At 38.3% G+C, this 18625-nt stretch overlaps 2 protein-coding genes across 4 annotated transcripts in view; one reads left to right on the forward strand and one right to left on the reverse strand.

Moving 5' to 3' along the window:
* Nucleotides 1-1049: 1049 nt before the first annotated feature.
* On the reverse strand, nucleotides 1050-7901 carry LOC139450105 (ER membrane protein complex subunit 6-like). Of its 3 annotated transcripts, none has more exons than XM_071231753.1 (5): nucleotides 7852-7901; nucleotides 5449-5612; nucleotides 4286-4378; nucleotides 3518-3537; nucleotides 1050-1199 (listed from the first exon to the last, which is right to left on the reverse strand). In XM_071231753.1, the coding sequence occupies exons 1-5, from the start codon at nucleotides 7892-7894 to the stop codon at nucleotides 1169-1171; spliced, it is 351 nt and encodes a 116-aa protein (XP_071087854.1). In that variant the 5' UTR covers nucleotides 7895-7901; the 3' UTR covers nucleotides 1050-1168. The 3 variants fall into 3 exon arrangements, with proteins under 3 accessions (XP_071087854.1, XP_071087855.1, XP_071087853.1); XM_071231754.1 differs by having other exon boundaries at nucleotides 5449-5609; nucleotides 7852-7894; XM_071231752.1 differs by lacking the exon at nucleotides 1050-1199 and having other exon boundaries at nucleotides 3460-3537.
* Nucleotides 7902-8110: 209 nt separating this feature from the next.
* Nucleotides 8111-18625, forward strand: part of LOC139450680 (kelch-like protein 5) — a 182761-nt gene continuing 172246 nt past the window's right edge. Inside the window, exon 1 of the mRNA XM_071232484.1 lies at nucleotides 8111-8211. The gene's annotated coding sequence lies outside the window, so the exon portion shown is untranslated. The remainder of the gene's footprint in view (nucleotides 8212-18625) is intronic.

An 18625-nucleotide genomic window follows, 5' to 3' on the forward strand; every position in this document is an offset into this window, starting at 1 on the left:
ATTCAGTTTCTCTGCCTTTTCTACATCAGTAAAATTTGTGGGGTGTTCGCAGGTATCATACTGTGTAAGATTGGATATGATGTTCTTCACACCAGTGTAAAAAATTTCCTGCAAGTGTTTCTTTTTATTTGAAAGAATATGACAGCAATTCGTCAAGGTTTGAATAAAACTGTTCTTTCAAATGACATTTTTTTCATTGTTTATTGTGTTCCTCTGATTTTTTTAAAACCCGAATGTCATTTTCCTTTTCAATTTTTCTAGCTTTCTTTTTTAATTTTTTTTATCTTGTACCTCTTCTCGAGGATTCTCTTCTTGAACTGACCGCCTCCGCCTCACCTTGGGGTCCGTGCTAACTCCTATATTTATCATCGTTCATACTGTATATCATTTGAATGTCTTCAGGTCAGGCCTCATATGTGAAGCCCAGAATTTACCAGTCATTCCTCCCGGCACATTTTACACAGTAAGTGAGTTGGGTTTAACCCCGCTTTTAACATTATTCCAGTTATATCATGGGGTGTCAGCTTAATGTGGAAGGAAAGCCCCAAGTGATGCAGGTCTTAGACGTTTACCACTTCGGTGAAACCCACAAGCACCAGTATGGTGCTGAAAAACCTAGAAACATAATCGGGGCGAACCAGGATTCGAACCCACAATCATAGGTTTCTGGTGTGCCCAAGGGACACAACTCTGCACAGTGAATCACGGCACCTTAGACGACTGGGCCACCTGTGCCCGCCATTGTAAAAGAACTAAAACAAATTCAAGATTAATAGAAAACAGCTGTTCCATTGAGTAGAGGTAAACTTGTCCTGTGTCACATGACTTTCATTGACTTGAAAGAAGCATGTGGCTTTTCCCTATGCGCAGAGTATTTTATCAAGATCACATGAACCAATCAGATCTCCATATTCTGACATGGAGGTATGACAATGCTAATTAACTGCAATATCAATGGTTGTCTGTCATATATTTAAGCTTCTGGTTTAAAATTGATCTAATGAAACATCCAACAAATTCTGTGTAAAAATAACGGAAGAACCAGGATGACATTGACACAATAATTTATTGCACAATAGACACTGGATATATACAGAATGAGATATATTTATGATCGGTGTGAGGAATGAAGGGTCGACAGGGCTCAGATCTTCCTCCTCAGTCTCTTCTAGTATACATGGACCATGCCATACAAAAACCTGAAACACTAGTTAAGGATTCAGACAAGGAACATGAACCACCAGAGTCTGACAAATTTAGGGTAGGATGACAAACACCATGAGAAGTGGGTTGTATGAACTTCATCAAAACAAACTATTAGACATTTCATCCTTCTGAAGGGTTACCCCCAACACAGGGAAGCACTTGTCATTTCAATTCCAATGGATCAACAATCTCATTAAAATCAGACCTTAGTACTCGCTACCGCTAAACAAAGATCTGAAGACATCCCATTAGGGGTCACGTCAGAACGACCTTTCATCCGACCAATCAGAGAGTGGCTTACCAGATTATGAAAGTGACAGTCGGAATGTGATTTCTAATCATGCAACCTCGAAAACATGGGGTATTTCCAACGATAGTTACGAGTTTAACAACTGCATCCATACAATCTAGACCATCCTGTTAGCCATTCCAGAATGTTCTTTTGTTCAGGTTTCAAACTTGTAATTGAGAATTTGTCAAAATATGTTTCAAAGCGTAGTCGGCAATTTGAAATTTGTGGCGTAAAGCACGAGAAAGCTGCCTTCAGATTGGTCATTCCATTGGTCGGTCAAAGTTCGCGCAAGGTCGGTCTGACGTGACCCGTAATAGGATGTCCTCAGATCATTGTTTAGCGGTAGCGAGAACCAAGGTTGGATTTTAATGAGATTGAATGGATCAAGGACACAGTCATCACAAGCCTCAATCTCATCATGCAGACAACCCTATTCAAGTAAAAGGGGTACAATAAATCACTTCCAAAGCTACATATTGCATCCTGACTTCCTCTTGGGTTGAACTTTACCAGTTACTCATAATATAGATAAAAGGTGATTGCCCTATAGATACTCTCCAAGAATATGCTATTTCTTTGAGACCCTCGCAAATACTTGTCCTTATCCTTCAAAAAGTTTCAAAATTGTGTATTTTAACCTTTCATCAATTAATATCACATCTCCCCGAGGCAAGGGCATTAACTGCCTATAAAAGTTCAGTTTCCACACTTGCTAAACTAGGCTGGAATTCTGGAGTTACATTTTGGATGGACTAACAAGTTCACCAACAACATGGATTTCAACGTGTAGATTTCAGTCTACTTCTTGTTTTCCTGCCATGGACTCCGCATTAAGGGGCTAAAACAAGGACTGGTCGGCTAAGAGTCAGTATACTGTGTCTGAGTGGGATATTCATTTTAAACTGTGGCATGGTACCTCAGTGGGCTAGCACTATAAAATCAGCATTAGTCCGAACTAGTACAAGCTGCGAAACACACACACATGCATGCATGTTGCTATGTAAGTGCAATAATCTTGGACACGACGTTCAACTCCATTTCACCTCATCTCAAGTGATCTTCTAATTTCCTAGCTTGATGTGAAATTTATCTTGATATTAGTGCCTGCAAAGTTTTATTTCAATATCTAGTGTTCTTCTTATCCAGTTTGGATTCGGGAGATGGAAAGGCGGACAAACAGCTTCCATACCTATATCCCCTTTGACTTCATGATGGTGGATAATAATCGGCAAAATCAGGTTACAGTCACACTCACTCAGCCTACAAGACTGAGCTGGTGCCACCTATCCATGTACTATTCAGCCATTGTGATGCATGTTTTGTCAGCCTTCACAAAATGCATGACCATCCTACCATGAAACCCCACAGCACCATGTTTACGGCCGGTATACAAACCCCATAGCACTATGTTTACAGCATGTATACAAACCCCACAGCACCATGTTTAAAGCTGGTATACAAAAACATAGCACTATGTTTACAGCCCATATACAAACCCCATAGCACCATGTTTAAAGCCGGTATACAAAGCCCACAACACCATATTTACAGCCAGTATACAAAGCCCACAGCACCATATTTACAGCTGGTATACAAACCCCACAGCACCATGTTTAAAGCCTGTATACAAACCCCACAGCACCATGTTTACAGCCTGTATACAAAGCCCACAACACCATATTTACAGCCGGTATACAAACCCCACAGCACCATGTTTACAGCCGGTATACAAACCCCACAGCATCATGTTTACAGACGGTATACAAAGCCCACAACACCATATTTACAGCCAGTATACAAAGCCCACAGCACCATATTTACAGCCTGTATACAAACCCCACAGCACCATGTTTAAAGCCGGTTTACAAACCCCACAGCACCATTGTTTACAGCCGGTATACAAACCCCACAGCACCATTTGTTTACAGCATGTATACAAAACCCACAGCACCATGTTTACAGCCGGTATACAAACCTTATCTTGCATTGACTGGGAACATTATAAAGTGGAAAGGATACGTCCAGAATAAAACATATGTCTGAAACAAAAGTTAAGGAAACATACTGTTATGATATAAAGGAATTAGTAGGTTAACTCAGTGATGAATAAAAAGATAGTATTTTTTCAAGTTTTAAAACTGTACTGTTTTTACTGATCAGATTGAAAACAATTAAAATGGAAATATATACTTTAAGGAAGATAATTTATTGATGTCAACTTCTTTATTATGAGGACCCTCGACTCTTCCTTATGTGTATCACTTCTAAATGCCTTTCAAAGACTTAATAAATACTTTGTTGTTTACATCAGCAATGAGCAGTGCCAACAAGGATAATAATAGCAATAATAATAACCAACTTCTATTACTTTTTAACCCCATACACAATGCATGCTAGAAGCCCACAATCACAGTGATCACTGATGCATCATCAAACATGGTACATTATGAAGAAGTTAAAACTATTTGATTGTAGCTTGCAGAGTCATTGATTTATCAATGTGATATAACTACTGATATTCACTGTCAATAATCAATTTCTGAAAGGCATCTATGTTTATTGATAAGCTATCTGCATATAGCTATTGTGGTGAATTGATCTAGCATGTTCATAATAATAGAACTGAGATGTAATATATTGGATAAACAAGGACAGTGATTCATGTCATTCATTTGGACCAAAACTCACATCCTTGGACGATAAGCATATCTGCAATGTACAGATGTATCGATATGAGGGTTCCAGTGAGACAAAAGTCACACTATACACTTAAAGGTTAAAGGATACGAATAAGCCCCCGAAGACTCCATTGAAGAAGGGAATCCTCCTGCTGACAAAGAAACTGTTCCATCTTGACCCTGCCTTTATCAACAGCATCATCTGAAAATAAACACAACACTACTGCACATTTGCCGATGGTATGTAGGGTATATTCTCAAGTTGTTTGTTTGTTGTTTTACACTGCAATAATCAATATTTCTGCTATATCATGCCAACCTGTAAACTAGAGGAATCTGTGTTATCAAATTAGCGCTGAGAAGAGTACTTCAGCTAAAACAACACGTCCACGCTGGCTCGTGTCGGCCTTTGATGCAGTTGCAAAGAGCAAAAACACTGTGTTGGGTGGCGTCTGTCTGGACTTGCAGTGATGACATGAGTAGTAGAACGCTTGTCTTGACCCAAGCAGTGACAATTCACAGGATGTAATTAGTGTTTGAATGACATTGTTTATATACTTGTAACAAGTGCTGCTCAATAAAGAGAGATGTGGAATACCATGAATACATAGTTGTTTGTTTTCAGCGTATGTCTAAGTTGGTATTTCTGCTATGTCTTATTGTTGATATAAATGCGATGTTTAATAATGCAAGCAAACACCACTCACATTTTTCGCATTTAATTCACGCTCGTGTTAATATCAGTGTGTGTGAGCATGGTGAGTGAGTATGGTTTTACGCCGCTTTTAGCAATATTCCAGCAATATCACGGCGGGGGACACCACAAATGGGCTTCACACATTGTACCCATGTCGGGAATCGAACCCGGGTCTTCGGCGTGACGAGCAAACGCGCGTTAATATCAAGATTTACAGTAGGGATCCCAACAACATGGGACATTGCTCCAGATATCGACCACTGATTCATCTTGTGGAGACTCAGTTTTATACAGGTTGCTGTGAAATAGCTGTAATACTGTTGACAGCATCATAAAACAACAAAACAAACATATGATAATGATGATAAAGCCAAACTGTCAACAATATCAATATTTCGCATCTGGCAAAACCCTGGGACATTTAAAACAATTTGCAAAGTGATCTGTTTCCAAACAGAATGAAAAATATCATGTATCAAATGGTAACATGTATCTTAGAGAATTGTATGCGATGCATAGGTTCATCGATGAATTGTTTTGGGCTTAATGGTTACCATGGTTTCATGTGTACTTACTGACAACAGGAAGGCTGTGATGAAGTAGAAAGCAAAACCGTATAGAGCGGTCAATCCAAGGATACCAGCCGTGGCTCCCGACAGCGCTGACAGAGATGTCCGGCAGTACTCAATGATGGAAGCATTTCCTCGCACTGCCAGTTCACTGTATGCCACCACATCTGCTGTTCATGAAACATGCAAAACAGAGATTACATTGACTTTGCTTCAAGTACGTTTCCTTCCTGAGTTAAAGGAATAGAAAGAGTGAGTAAGTTTAGTCATGATTGAACACCGCTTTGAACAGTATTTCAGTGGGGAGGAAAATCCAAGGTGATGAGGGTCATAGATATCATCATCATCATCATCATCATTATCATCACTCTGGTGCTCAGAATGATGAACATAACTACCATGACAGATGTAACTAGACAAAAATATAGCTGCAACTTTAGACACTACTCACTGATTCTAAGAAATTTTGATTTGTGCAATATATCAAATCAGGTGAGATGAAATGGGGTTTAACGTGGCAAGATTATTGCACTTATAGCAACGTACATGCATGTGTGTTTGACTGCGTATACTCATCCGGACTAATGCCGATTTTATAGCTCAAGCTCACTAAAATACCATGCCGTAGCTTAACATGAATACCCCACTCAGACACAGTATACTGACTCCGAGCCAACCAGTCCTTTTAGTCCCTGAATGCTGAGTGCCAGGCAGGTTAACAACAAGTACCATCTTTTAATGTCTTTTGGTATGAAGCAGTTAGGGGATCGAACCCCGGACCTTCTGCTCTCCAGACATTCTTATCCAAAAAGAAACATAATCCATAATGTATTGGTATGCAGATAACAATGATAATTTATAGGGTGGGGCCTTGGGCTTTTAGCCCCTAAATTTGAAAAAAAAGGCCCTTGGACCAATCAAACAATAATTGAAAGAATAAATTTTAATTTATTATCACCATGATCAAAATGACGTGTCACACCATAACACATTACATAAGGTTTACAGTTTCAAACAATCAAAAGTCTGTGTACAAAATCTCTATTTTTCCTTGAATCATTTATGATTTCACAAGTACACAACATGATGATGTAAGGATGGTAATCTTATATCATGATATACATGCTTACAAATATAAGAGATATGCGTATCATAATTTCCCAACCCAGATGAGTTGCGTCCCTTGGACACACCAGAAACCTATGATTGTGGGTTCGAATCCTGGTTCGCCCCGATTATAGGTTTATCAGTTTATACCTGTGCTCGGGGGTTTCACCGAAGTGGTAAACGTCTTAGACCTGCATCACTTTGGGCTTTCCTCCCACATTAAGCTGACACGCCGTGATATAAGTGGAATAACGTTAAAAGCGGCGTTAAACCCAACTCACTCACTCACAACAAATGCACAACCCAGACAGCTCCAATTACACAAAAATAAAGCTCAAACTTGAGACACTACTCACACACAGTCACAAGCTTGCAAATGTCTAGTCAAATGTCTTTTGATCTAAGTACAGTAGCACAAACCTTTCAAACATGTCATAATACCCTATGACATAATTTGTGATATTTTGTTGCCAGATACACCGTCATTCAGGCATACTAAAAAATTCAACATCTAACGCCTGGAGCTGTTCACACCAAAACAGCTCATTCCTTACCACTTGTTAACTTGTGTAGATTATGGAATGGGACAGGTTTTGCCAGATGGCATCGAGATCACTCATGAGTGTCCGTAGACTAAAGTCAGGAGACACCATGCCTACCCGTAACCTTCGTAAGTGTCCGTCACCTATTTGACTCTTTCTGTTCAGTAACGTCTACGCCATGACAAGCTGGCTAGGTAAAGTTGCACTAAGTTTAACAGTGTGGACATAGCTCAGTCAGTCGGTTAGCTGTTTGGCTAACAATCTGAAGGTTTTGAATTCGCGTCCGACAGATTCTCACAAAAACTGGTTGCTTGTCTTTGAGACATGTGCCCTACAGCAGAGATCGTCATCACAAGAAGTTGTGTATTTTAAAGGTCTGGGGTAAATTGTTTGAACATTATAAAAAAGATTAAAACACAGAGCTACGCCTATGGCCTATATCTAGTAGAGAGTAGATCTAATGCTGTGAACATAGAAATCCTTAAACATCTACCTAATAGCGAACAGTTTTGCGGTAAAAGTAAAAACCGGTTAGATGAGGCGGAGCGGTACATATACTACATTATACATAGCCATGATAAGTCAGCAATTTCAAGCAAATAATGGTCCATGTCTCATTGGCATTGGTGATTCCAGCAAATCACGGATTAACGCATGTATCAAATCTCTTCAATTAAAAACAAAAATATGGTATGAACAAGTTCTACCATGTGTGTCGGAGGTTAAATATCAAACAACGAAAGAGAGCATGTGATTTTACCCCGGCGGCTCTTTCGCGTACGGACTGCGATGGTGGTCGCCATTTTTCTTCTGCGCGGTACTAGTGTCACGGAAATTACTATGTACATTATTACTAACTGGATATTAATTCAGTGATGAAGCCTAACATCGTAATAATATGAAAGGGTGTGGCAAAAAGAGCAATATGTATGCAAACATTTCATATTTAAAAAAAACCCATGTAAATACAGACTGCGAAGCTATAGCATTTGAACTACATCCGGTGTGAAAAAGTTTCGAGGGCAAACTTTTGTTGAACGATTCATGTTTCGAAACTGTCACAGAATTATTGGTACTTGCGAGTGGTGACATCCGAACTGTCTTTCCATATATACATTCGGTAAGCAAATGATATTGTACTTTCTTGATTATTCAATACTGATTCGACAGTTTACTCGTTTCCTTGTCGAAGTTGACGTCTGTAAGGTGTGGATGGGCCGCTGATGAGCGACGGCGAATGAGTACCATACCAATTAGTAATTGTACTGTAGTTAGGTTAATTAACCATGAATGAAAGAAATAAACCAAAATATCGAAAAGATCATAATGACGAGAAAAATGGCTAGATCCTAGTGAATTTTTATAATACGATCGCTTTTGTATTGTCATTTAGAATGTTTAGATGACGTGACTCACTGACTGAGTTGTGACCAGAGGCTCGTATGAAACCTATGATTGTCGATGGGTTCGAATTATGTTGTTTGTCACCACAAATTGGTAAATGTCTCAGACCTGCATGGCGTTTTGTTTTCCTCCCACAGCAAGCATGGTTCAATTGAGTTCATCTTGTTTGACAGACATGTCCACAAAATTACAATGAAGAGAACAGTTCATTGGAAAATGTGACCACCCCTTATTTTATCAACATGTGTACACATGGTGTAGGCAGGTTATTTGATTAGATGCTGTGTTTATGAAATGTGAACACCATGTTTTCAGTTTGTACATCGTTGATGTTTTTTTGCACAACTACACATTAATTTAAAACGATAATTCTACTGATTTGAGGAACTATTATATTATGATACTTTGAAATTTTCACACAATCCTATCATTGGCCTTGGAAATAAACACATTGATCATGTTGATAAATATTATACATATTGAGATGAACATGATGAGACAAATCTGTTTACTGAATTTAATCATACTCATTCTTTTTACTTCAAATAATCATGTTTGGTAAATGATTCTGTTTGGTATGCACAGTATGCATCATCTTGTTTGCTGTGAGATTGACAAGAAATAGATAAGTTGACGAGCCTCAGCATGATCAGGTGTCACAGTGATAATTTGGACATGAGTTCACTTACCAATCATGTTTTTTATTTGCACATTGGTTCAGTTATGATCTGGATCCCTTGTTGAAGTGTTTAACATCAATATAAACTACCAGAAAAGTGGATGATGTTTTTATTGACATGCCTAATAAATAACACTCCATTCAATCAGGAATCAAGGATTTTATTGTACAAAACACCCTCATAGGGCAGAGTACAAACTAGTTACAGTTGGGAGTAAATATGATTGCAAATGTAAAGGGTGAATATGCATATAATGTACATTATGCATAAAGAAATTACATATTTCTATGTGATAGAAAAATATATATGATTTTTTAATCCTTTGTGAGAAACAAAAACTTATGAAATAGAGATGCATCAATTGTTAAATTTGTTGGTGATCTCAAATCCTTGTTTATTTTTTTTTGGTGGTCATTATGGTTCATAATACTTTCATGCAAGTAAATGCGGGTGTGGATGTGATCAGGGGAGACAACTGCGACAGACCTATGATCATAGGTGTCTTGTCCTGTTTTTGTATTGTTCATGTGATTCATAAATGATGAAGCTTAATCACGGGAATCTGTTGAGAAATTCATGACATGATACATCACATATGGTAAAAATAAAACAACCCCAAGGCTTGGCCTTTCATCTCAGAGGGAGATTTTACCATGTACATGTATAATGAATTTTGTTATGAATTTCATTCAAAGTTGAGAGAGGCAGTAGCGACCATGCAGGAAATTCTTATCTTATCCCAAGAGCGAAACATTTTTAAAGTTTAGATGCTTATTATTTTTGAAGGCTTCTATTAGTCTGTCTTACAGACCCTGATACATTTATATCAACTACAGCCCATGCAAGTCTATAATGTTTGGCAAGTCTAGATTACTGCAGTATCAGGATGAAGAGAATCACTGGGCTCCCTTTTTATTAGATTTTTATTTTCTGTATGATATGTTCATTTCAGAGACTATATGTTAGTCTAGGCTTCTATGAGAGAAAAGTTATTGATTTTACGAAAACTGTCTGAGACAAAGAGAAATACTTTTTATCCAATACTTGTTATGATGCCTGCATACAAAGGGGAGGTAACTCTTGCATGCTTCTGCAAATATTTTCATCATTGTCAAGTTTGATATGTCACTTAAGAATCTTTTTTAAGCTAGTATTTCAGCTTCATTTTAATCAGAGTTTACTGTGTTACATATGGGTTGTAATGAACCAAGGCAGGTTTACCATCCTGACAGTACATTGTAACAATCTACTTAACTTTATTGGTTTAGCATGTCTAAGGTACACTCTGGTTCAAGCATGCGAGTGAACATTTCAAAATGCCATGTAACAAAATAAATCAGGCAGAAACCCAATCAGTCTTGAGAATGAAAAAGGAAATATTGTTGCTATTGATTTCCATTTTGGAACTAGCATGACTAGAGTTATTTTAGTTGATTTTAGTTCATGATCATAGTCGTGCGAGGGACTGCCCCATCAGCTTTGTTTGAGGAGGCAAAGTTAATTCTTTTGAACTTTCACTAAACAGTAAAGGATATTTAAGTTTGAATTTCTACAACATGCATTTAGTTCATTTCTTTCCATTTGACCTTAGGCCACCCCTATAATCTTGTGTTACCACATCTCCATTAACAACATTTGTTAATTCAATTCTTTCTCAGAATGACATGACAAGCAAGTGAATGGTTGGAATATAATAATGTTTTTAGCAGGATGGAAATATGAGAACATTTATTAGGAGATGAGAGACACAACAATTCCAGACAACCTGGCCATGCTAAAGCCATGTAATTGTAGTATTTACTCTTTTTATGATATTCATCTTGATAGGGCTGTTGAACATGTTGAAGGTATTAAAGAAACTATGTGTGTCAAAATGTTATTAAGATCCATTAAGCATTTAAAGCATGTATCTATTTAACTGAATCATCTGTAATAATGTTCAAAGCTACCCAGGACTCTTTCATTCTAGGTAATCATTGTAGTGGCCATTAGGTTTAAGTTTCTATTGCTTAATGGAAATCCAGTATAGTGTTTCCTGAGATCAAGGCTTTTGAGTTTGAGTGAACATGTGTTGATATTTAAAAACTCATCTCCCGTGGAACGGTTGGCTTGGGATTACAAGACACAACTGAGAGGAGCAGTATGTTTACATCTAGGTGTGACTCATGCTGCATAATGGTGTGGCTCCAGGTACTTTCAGTCAGATCAAGTAGAAGTCTCATCATTTAATGATGCACTCACTGTGTGTGTGTGAGAGAGAGAGAGAGAGAGAGAGAGAAAGAGAGAGAGAGAGAGAGAGAGAGAGAGAGGGGGGAGATGAAGAAGGGAGGTTGGGATTATGTGAAGTTTTTTTGTTGGCAGCTTTTGATTTTTGTGTGGGGGTTTCACCAAAGTTGTAGTCGTATAACTTAAAGTTTAAAAAACTTAATCTGAATCACTTTGTATCTTCCTCCACAATAAGCTGACACACACAGGGACGGAAAGTAACATTTTAGTCCACTAGTCCTCATAATGATAACATATAGCAAAACTCTTTAGCATCCAAATGTCTATTAGTCCTTATGGTGGCTTAACTATTGTGCAATTTGGCGAGGACTATTGGACTAGTGCCAATTTCTAAATACTGTTCGTAGCAGCACTAAACCAAACTTACTCTCACTCAATCAGAAAGTGATTTCAAATTAAGATTTATTTTTGTAAACTTAGTAGGGGTCAAAATGGTTGCATCTGAACTTTGAAATTTACTATGCTACCCTTGTTCACTTGAGAACTGAATTGAAGGGAGAGGTTTGGAGGAATATATTTATTATGGCTGTTACAATTCACTCAAGTATTTGGTGAATCGAACTGTATCCATTCATGGATTGAATTCGTTATTCGTAGCCACTAGAATCGAATATTTATGAATATGCAATCATGTGCATTTACATAACCTGTACCTAAAAATATCCATAAAAACATACCGGTATTATGTGCATAGATGTCTTCAAAAGACAACACTCTCATAATATTTAATTTGACAGTATTGTGGTCACTGGTTATTGTCGCATTTGTGCAGGTACTAGTTATATAGTGCAGTATATAAACGTATATTATATTATAATTAACAAACCATGTCAAATAATTTATGTTGTTATTGTTTCACTGAATATAACAAATAATACATCAACTGCTGACTTCATTGTATTCGTGAATTGCTATTCGTATTCGTTACCCTATATTCGTGATAAGAATGGTATTCGTTGCAGCCCTAATATTTATTGATGAATATTTACCATGTTTACTGACAGTTAGTATTGTGATCAAGTACTTGTGTGAGATAAGTTGATAGTGTTGTGCTGAGGATAGACACACTGATTCAGTCAAGCCAAATATTACTGCCAGCTGCTTCAGTATGGCATGTAAGTGGAAGCATTTGTCCGCTGGTCTGCTATTTTTTTCTGATGTGGTGAAAAGTCGGGGATGCTAGTCTTACTCTCACCACCCGATTACAGTCAGATTTTGTTTTTATTCCTCTGTCTCATTTTATTTCGGTTTAATATTTTTTCAGAAAATATCTGTTGTATTCATCATGGAAAGTGTGGGTTTAGAGGAGCTACCAGATGGAGCTGACTAGTAGCAAGTGTGCAAGTTGTAACAATAGACTGGAACTCTGTATGTCTGTTTGTTTGTTTGTTTGTTTGTTGTTGAACGCCACACCCAGCAATAGTCCAGCTACATGACGGCGGTCTGTAAATAATCAAGTCTGGACCAGACAATCTAGTGATTGATGTCATGAACATTGATCCACGCAATTTGGATACGATGACATGCATCAACCAAGTCAGCGAGCTTGACCACCCGATCCCATTAGTCGCATCTTACCACAAACCTTGTCGCCTCTTATGGCAAGCATGGGTTGCTAAAGACCTATCCTTCGGGTCGTGTCTGGGGGCGGACCTCTTTATGAAGGACTCCAATAATTAAACGGTTCAGACAAGGCAAGCTGTACAAGGCAACTACATGAATTCGCTGGTCAGGCTCAGTGATTGAGTTGGTTGTGCATCGCCATACCCCAACACTGAGGGGTGCTGCTTATAATACAAAGTTCCTACATACTAGAAAAGCCTTGAATTCTAAGGACCTCTTGATTTTTAGTATCAACCTTGGAGAGCCTTGAAAATAAAAGAAAAAGGCTTGAAGAGCCTTGAATTTGTAAAATATGTCATAAAACAAAAGAAATAGTTATATTTGAAGCTTATTTAAGTGTGATTAATCACAGTGATAGATTTGACACTTTGCCAAAAAGCTTCAAGAATTCATGATAAACTTAATTTATTATATTTTTTGGTAGTGAAAATCTATCTTGTTTGAAAATTTGTGATGTTCATACTGCTTTTTTAGGTCTCATGGCTAATAAACACTATGCTGAATTAATTTTTTGGACAGACTGAGGCTTAACTTAAAAAGCCTTGAAAATGACACTTGAAAGCCTTAAAAAGCCTTGTATTTTAGTGTTCCATATCTGTGTTACTGTGATCTGGCCCCTGCTTGTTTATTTACATAGCTGGTATATTGGTGAGTGCATCAACCAACAACAAACAACAAACATATAATCAAAACAGGATTTAACGATTGTTAAACATATTAAAGAGGATCTATACCCAGGACATTTTGTAATCCAAACAACATGATCAAGTTTGAAACATTATACCCTACCCATCTGCTAACCATGGTAACTGAATTTCTATTATCTAGTTCAATATTACAATTAAAGAATACACTTATTACATACCAGTAGCTAATACTATGGTGTTCAGGGTGTCGAGTGTTGATGCAGGGGATTGTTCACAGAAATAGACAGCCCTCAACCCAAATTGGGAAGTGATCGATGCTCTTTATTCTCTGAGCATATGGCATATAAATCTATACAAGCTCTGCATACGAGAGGCGGGAAATTTGTTTCCATGCTACAAATTTCTCCAGCCACAAGTCAGGATCATTAGAAACATCGCCTGTGAAAGGTTTAGGTTTGAGGCTACAATCACCAACCAGTGTTTGAAATAAGCGACTGCCTGTAGACCCGTGGCAGGTAGATCTTGTGTCAGACCCATATTAATAAGTAACCGCCTCCGTGGTCTATAGGTAGAGCATCCGCCTAGAGAGCGGAAGGTCCGGGGTTCTATCCCCGGCCGCGTCATACCAAAAGACGTTGAAAGATTGTACTTGTTGTTACCCTGTCTGGCGCTCGGCATTAAGGGGCTAAAACAAGGACTGGTTGGCTCGGAGTCAGTATACTGTGTCTGGGTGGGGTATTCATGTTAAACTGCGGCATGGTATATCAGTGTGCTAGCACTATAAATCGGCATCAGTCCGGACTAGTACAAGCAGCCACACACACACATGCATGCACGTCGCTATATAAGTGCAATAATCTTGAACATGACGTTAAACCCAATTTCACCTCACCTCACTTTAATAAGTGTCAAATTTAGGTGCAGGTTTTTAAATGAGGACTTGAAGAGTTTAGTCAGGCCTGCAACTTCTAAAGTCTGTAGGTCCTGATGGCACCCTGGCGATTTTTAAAAATGTCAAACACTGCCACCATTGTATGGCTAGGAGGAAAAAGAGTCAAAATCATCATCACTGAAATAGTGCAGTCTGGGGAGTAATCATTAGTCATTATTTCTCTATCACTGGTGTATACATCAACATGTCAGAGTTCTCCCTCTTCCCAAGAAACATTCAAAATCTTGATAAGTCCTGGACGGAATACTTGGGGCAGTGCCGTTACGTCTTTACATGTGAGGTTATATGACGAATGGGGACAACAATACTATATTTCACATATGGCACTCATGTCATTATCAAGACTTATGACCATTGATAACTGAGGGTGAAATGGTTCATGATACATATGAACCTGTATCACAATACACGACGATACAATATAAGTATTTTCAACATTTATAATAAAATAATAACTCAGTCTGAACAAGGATAAATGTGAGCTTGATAAAGGTTGCTGGCATCCTTAGTAGCAAATCAGCTGTTTGGGATCATGCTAACAGGAAGAAACAGGCTGTCACCATATTTTTACACGGCTGAGAGTGTTTCAGTTCATGGCCTTTGTGTTGTTATTCTGGTGTATCGAGATACGTATCTCATCGTGACCAGTGTATCAAGATACGTATCTCATCGTGACCAGTGTATCAAGATACGTATCTCATCGTGACCAGTGTATCGAGATACGTATCTCATCGTGACTAGTGTATCGAGATACGTATCTCATCGTGACCAGTGTATCAAGATACGTATCTCATCGTGACCAGTGTATCAAGATACGTATCTCATCGTGACCAGTGTATCGAGATACGTATCTCATCGTGACCAGTGTATTGAGATACGTATCATATCATTTATCAAAATGCAGGAATAGCAAATCTAGGCATCCAGAAGCTGACCCTGTTAAGAAATATACAAGGATCTTACAAACAAATATGAGCTCTTCTTATATTCTGTGACAGTTGTTTTATTGATCTAGGTAATGTCACAGTTACATTTCTTTCTGAAATGGCAACTGCTCAAGCCTTACATTTCAACTGTCATGGGACTAGAAACTAACCTTATTTAGAACCTCCATGAATTCCGTACCTCAACCATCTCAAGTAGCCTTATTATCACCTGGTGGATACAGTCTCCGATAGCCACAAAGAGGGATCATGGATGTTTTGTGAGTATTGTTCCTCACAGCTGATGAAGGCAGTATCAGTAGCATACATGTTGTTGTTGTTGTTGCATTAAGTGTTTAAAGGGTCGCCTTCTGCCGAAGCAATTTCGCTGACCTGTCCCTCTTTGGGACTAATGTGTGTGAGTAGGTACACATATCTATTGTGAGTTTGGTATTCACATAATTTCTGTTTTTGTGTTGATATGATTTCTATTTTCTTATATTGATATGATTAAATTTTTATCCTTGGCTGCTCTGTTTATATACATTCGAGTAGCTGTCCATCTCTCAGAAATAGAGTTAGTTTGGCCTTCGCTATTGCATCTCTTGGCTTTAGGAGATCTATGACAGATAGCGGATCTAACTGCAATTCTTGTTTTAACCTAGCCCGGGCTGGGGCATGGTCTTGACATTCTAGTAACAAGGAGCATACAGTACAGGCTTCCATGTTCATATCACACATCGGTCTTCAAATGTTTTCCATGACAGTTTGGTGTTTAAGTGATGCATTAGTCTTTTGTTCTATTTGGAATAGTTGATTCATTAAAATTGAAAGAATGGAGTCTTGAATCATGTTTGCATATTTTCCATATTTAAGTTCAGGGTGGATGTAATAATCAGTCCTAAAACATTGTAAAGGTGATAAAACCCAAATTTAGGCCCTGGGCTTAAATACATAATTTCCAGTATGTCTTGAGTTTTATTAGTCACTTCCAAATCTCTGTCTGATCTCTTGGTTCACATCGTAGGTTTAAGGAGCACATCACACCATGTTATTCCCAATGTTGCTGAAACTGCACAGACTGGAAAGTCATCATGTAATTTTGAAATCGTCTTTTGACTGATGTAGACGACTTATTCTGAACTTACCTCCATCATATCACCGTGATTGCCATGTTCACATACTCCCTTGCCAAATAGTTGATACCTGTATGTTTTTACCCCACTTTATGATCATGGGGGGATTGGAGGTGAAGGTCTATTCCGTCTCCATCAGACTTCAAAAGGTTTTTTGTTTTTTTAAAAATAATTTTTATTCAATTCAGTATATGACATTACAGAGTTATACATGGAGTAGCACGTCTTGTAGCATACTTATTAGGTATAGGTTACCTATACAGCAGACAGCAGGTCAGCAAGTTTCAGTTCGCTACAGGTGTCCATCAAAGGTGACACATGGTGAAAAGTTACTTCTCCAAATTTGAGAGGGATTACCTAAATTGTGTATGATGCAGCCAGTGCATGGATGAAGGGTCTACATAATGTTCACACAGGCTTGAGGGGCGGTCGGGTAGCCTATTGGTTTAAGCGTTCGCTCGTCACGCCGAACACCCGGGTTCGATTCCCGACATGGGTACAATGTGTGAAGCCCATTTCTGGTGTCCCCCGCTGAGATATTGCTGGAATATTGCTAAAAGCGGCGTAAAACCATACTCACTCACTCACTCACTCACACAGGTTTGAAAAGGCCTTGAATTTGTCAGTCCTGACTTAAAATGGTCTTAAGATTCGAGGGGCGCTGGGGTAGCCTAGTGGTTAAAGCGTTTGCTCGTCACGCTGAAGGCCTGGGTTCGATTCCCCTAATGGAACATTGTGTGAAGCCCATTTCTGGTGTCCCCTGCTCTGATATTGCTAAAAGCGGCGTAAAACCATACTCACCGACCTAAGATTTTATGATCCGTAATGAAAAAGACTTGAATTTGGCAAGCTTTGTTTCCTCTTCTGTTAAACATACACATCAGAATCTTATATTGTAATAATTTATGTTATGTGGCAAAATATTAGTCTGTAACTCAATTCTTACATAATTTGCACAGCTGGTTTGTTGAATATTTTGATATTGTAGATTTACAAATGGAACCCCTCTGGGTAGGATATAAAATTAGAATGACCTAATAACTCTGTTTGGAAGGACATTTTTGTCTTAGTTTGAACCTTGAACAGTGTGATCATTGCACCGAAAAGGCCTGAAAAAGGCTGGAAAATGGCCTTCATTTTGGTGGCTCAATATTTGCATGAACCAATTTCTAGCTACGCTACTTGTAATATTTGCCTTGTATCGCCTTGTTTGTGGTGCTGGCACATTTAACAGTAGGATCTTTGGGTTTAGAGTGAGCGAGCATGTTTTTCTTTATGCCGTTTTTTTTGTAATATTCCAGGAATTTTATCACAAAATAACCATTCTGTCATGAGATTCATGAATCCGAGATAAACTGGTGTCTGTGCACAAACTCCTTGCTCTCAGACCAATAAAAAATCGCTCTCTCAAAATAATTTTTCAATTATGCTGAAAGTGACAAAACTACTTTCACTAGAACATCACTTGAACTTAAGTAGATCCTAAAGCTAAAATTATCTGCAATGGCAGACCTAAATGACCTCACCATATTGCTCTCCCTTCATTTTCTTCCTGTTTTAATGTTCAGTCTATAGGGTACTTGTTGTAAACCTGTGTACTTCAGGGTTTGGCTCTTGGATTTTTTGTTTAATCTTTTAACCTTTGACATCAGGTTTGTGACCGGATCCCACTGTGAGTGAATACAGGGCCTGCTTGACCCAGAAGGTGATGTACGTGTTTGTAAACACACATCCATATGATCACTTCCACTCCTGATACAAGTCAAATGTTAGCCCTGCACCATGGCTGGGTATTTTTTTCCTAAAATAAATATATTCACAATCTAGAAACATATACAAAAACGTGTCTAGCCAGCTCTATCTAGCTCTATTCCACAGTCAGG

The sequence above is a fragment of the Haliotis cracherodii genome, unplaced genomic scaffold, assembly GCF_022045235.1.
Source record: "Haliotis cracherodii isolate W230 unplaced genomic scaffold, xgHalCrac1.p SCAF_8, whole genome shotgun sequence".
In the NCBI taxonomy this organism is placed as follows: domain Eukaryota; kingdom Metazoa; phylum Mollusca; class Gastropoda; order Lepetellida; family Haliotidae; genus Haliotis; species Haliotis cracherodii.

Coding starts and splice junctions, on each gene's coding strand:
- LOC139450105 (XM_071231752.1), bottom strand. CDS start 7,894: ATGGCGACCACCATCGCAGTCCGTACGCGAAAGAGCCGCCGGG. Junction 5,613..7,851: donor TACGCGAAAGAGCCGCCGGG/GTAAAATCACAT, acceptor TTTCATGAACAG/CAGATGTGGTGGCATACAGT. Junction 4,379..5,448: donor TCACAGCCTTCCTGTTGTCA/GTAAGTACACAT, acceptor GTTTATTTTCAG/ATGATGCTGTTGATAAAGGC.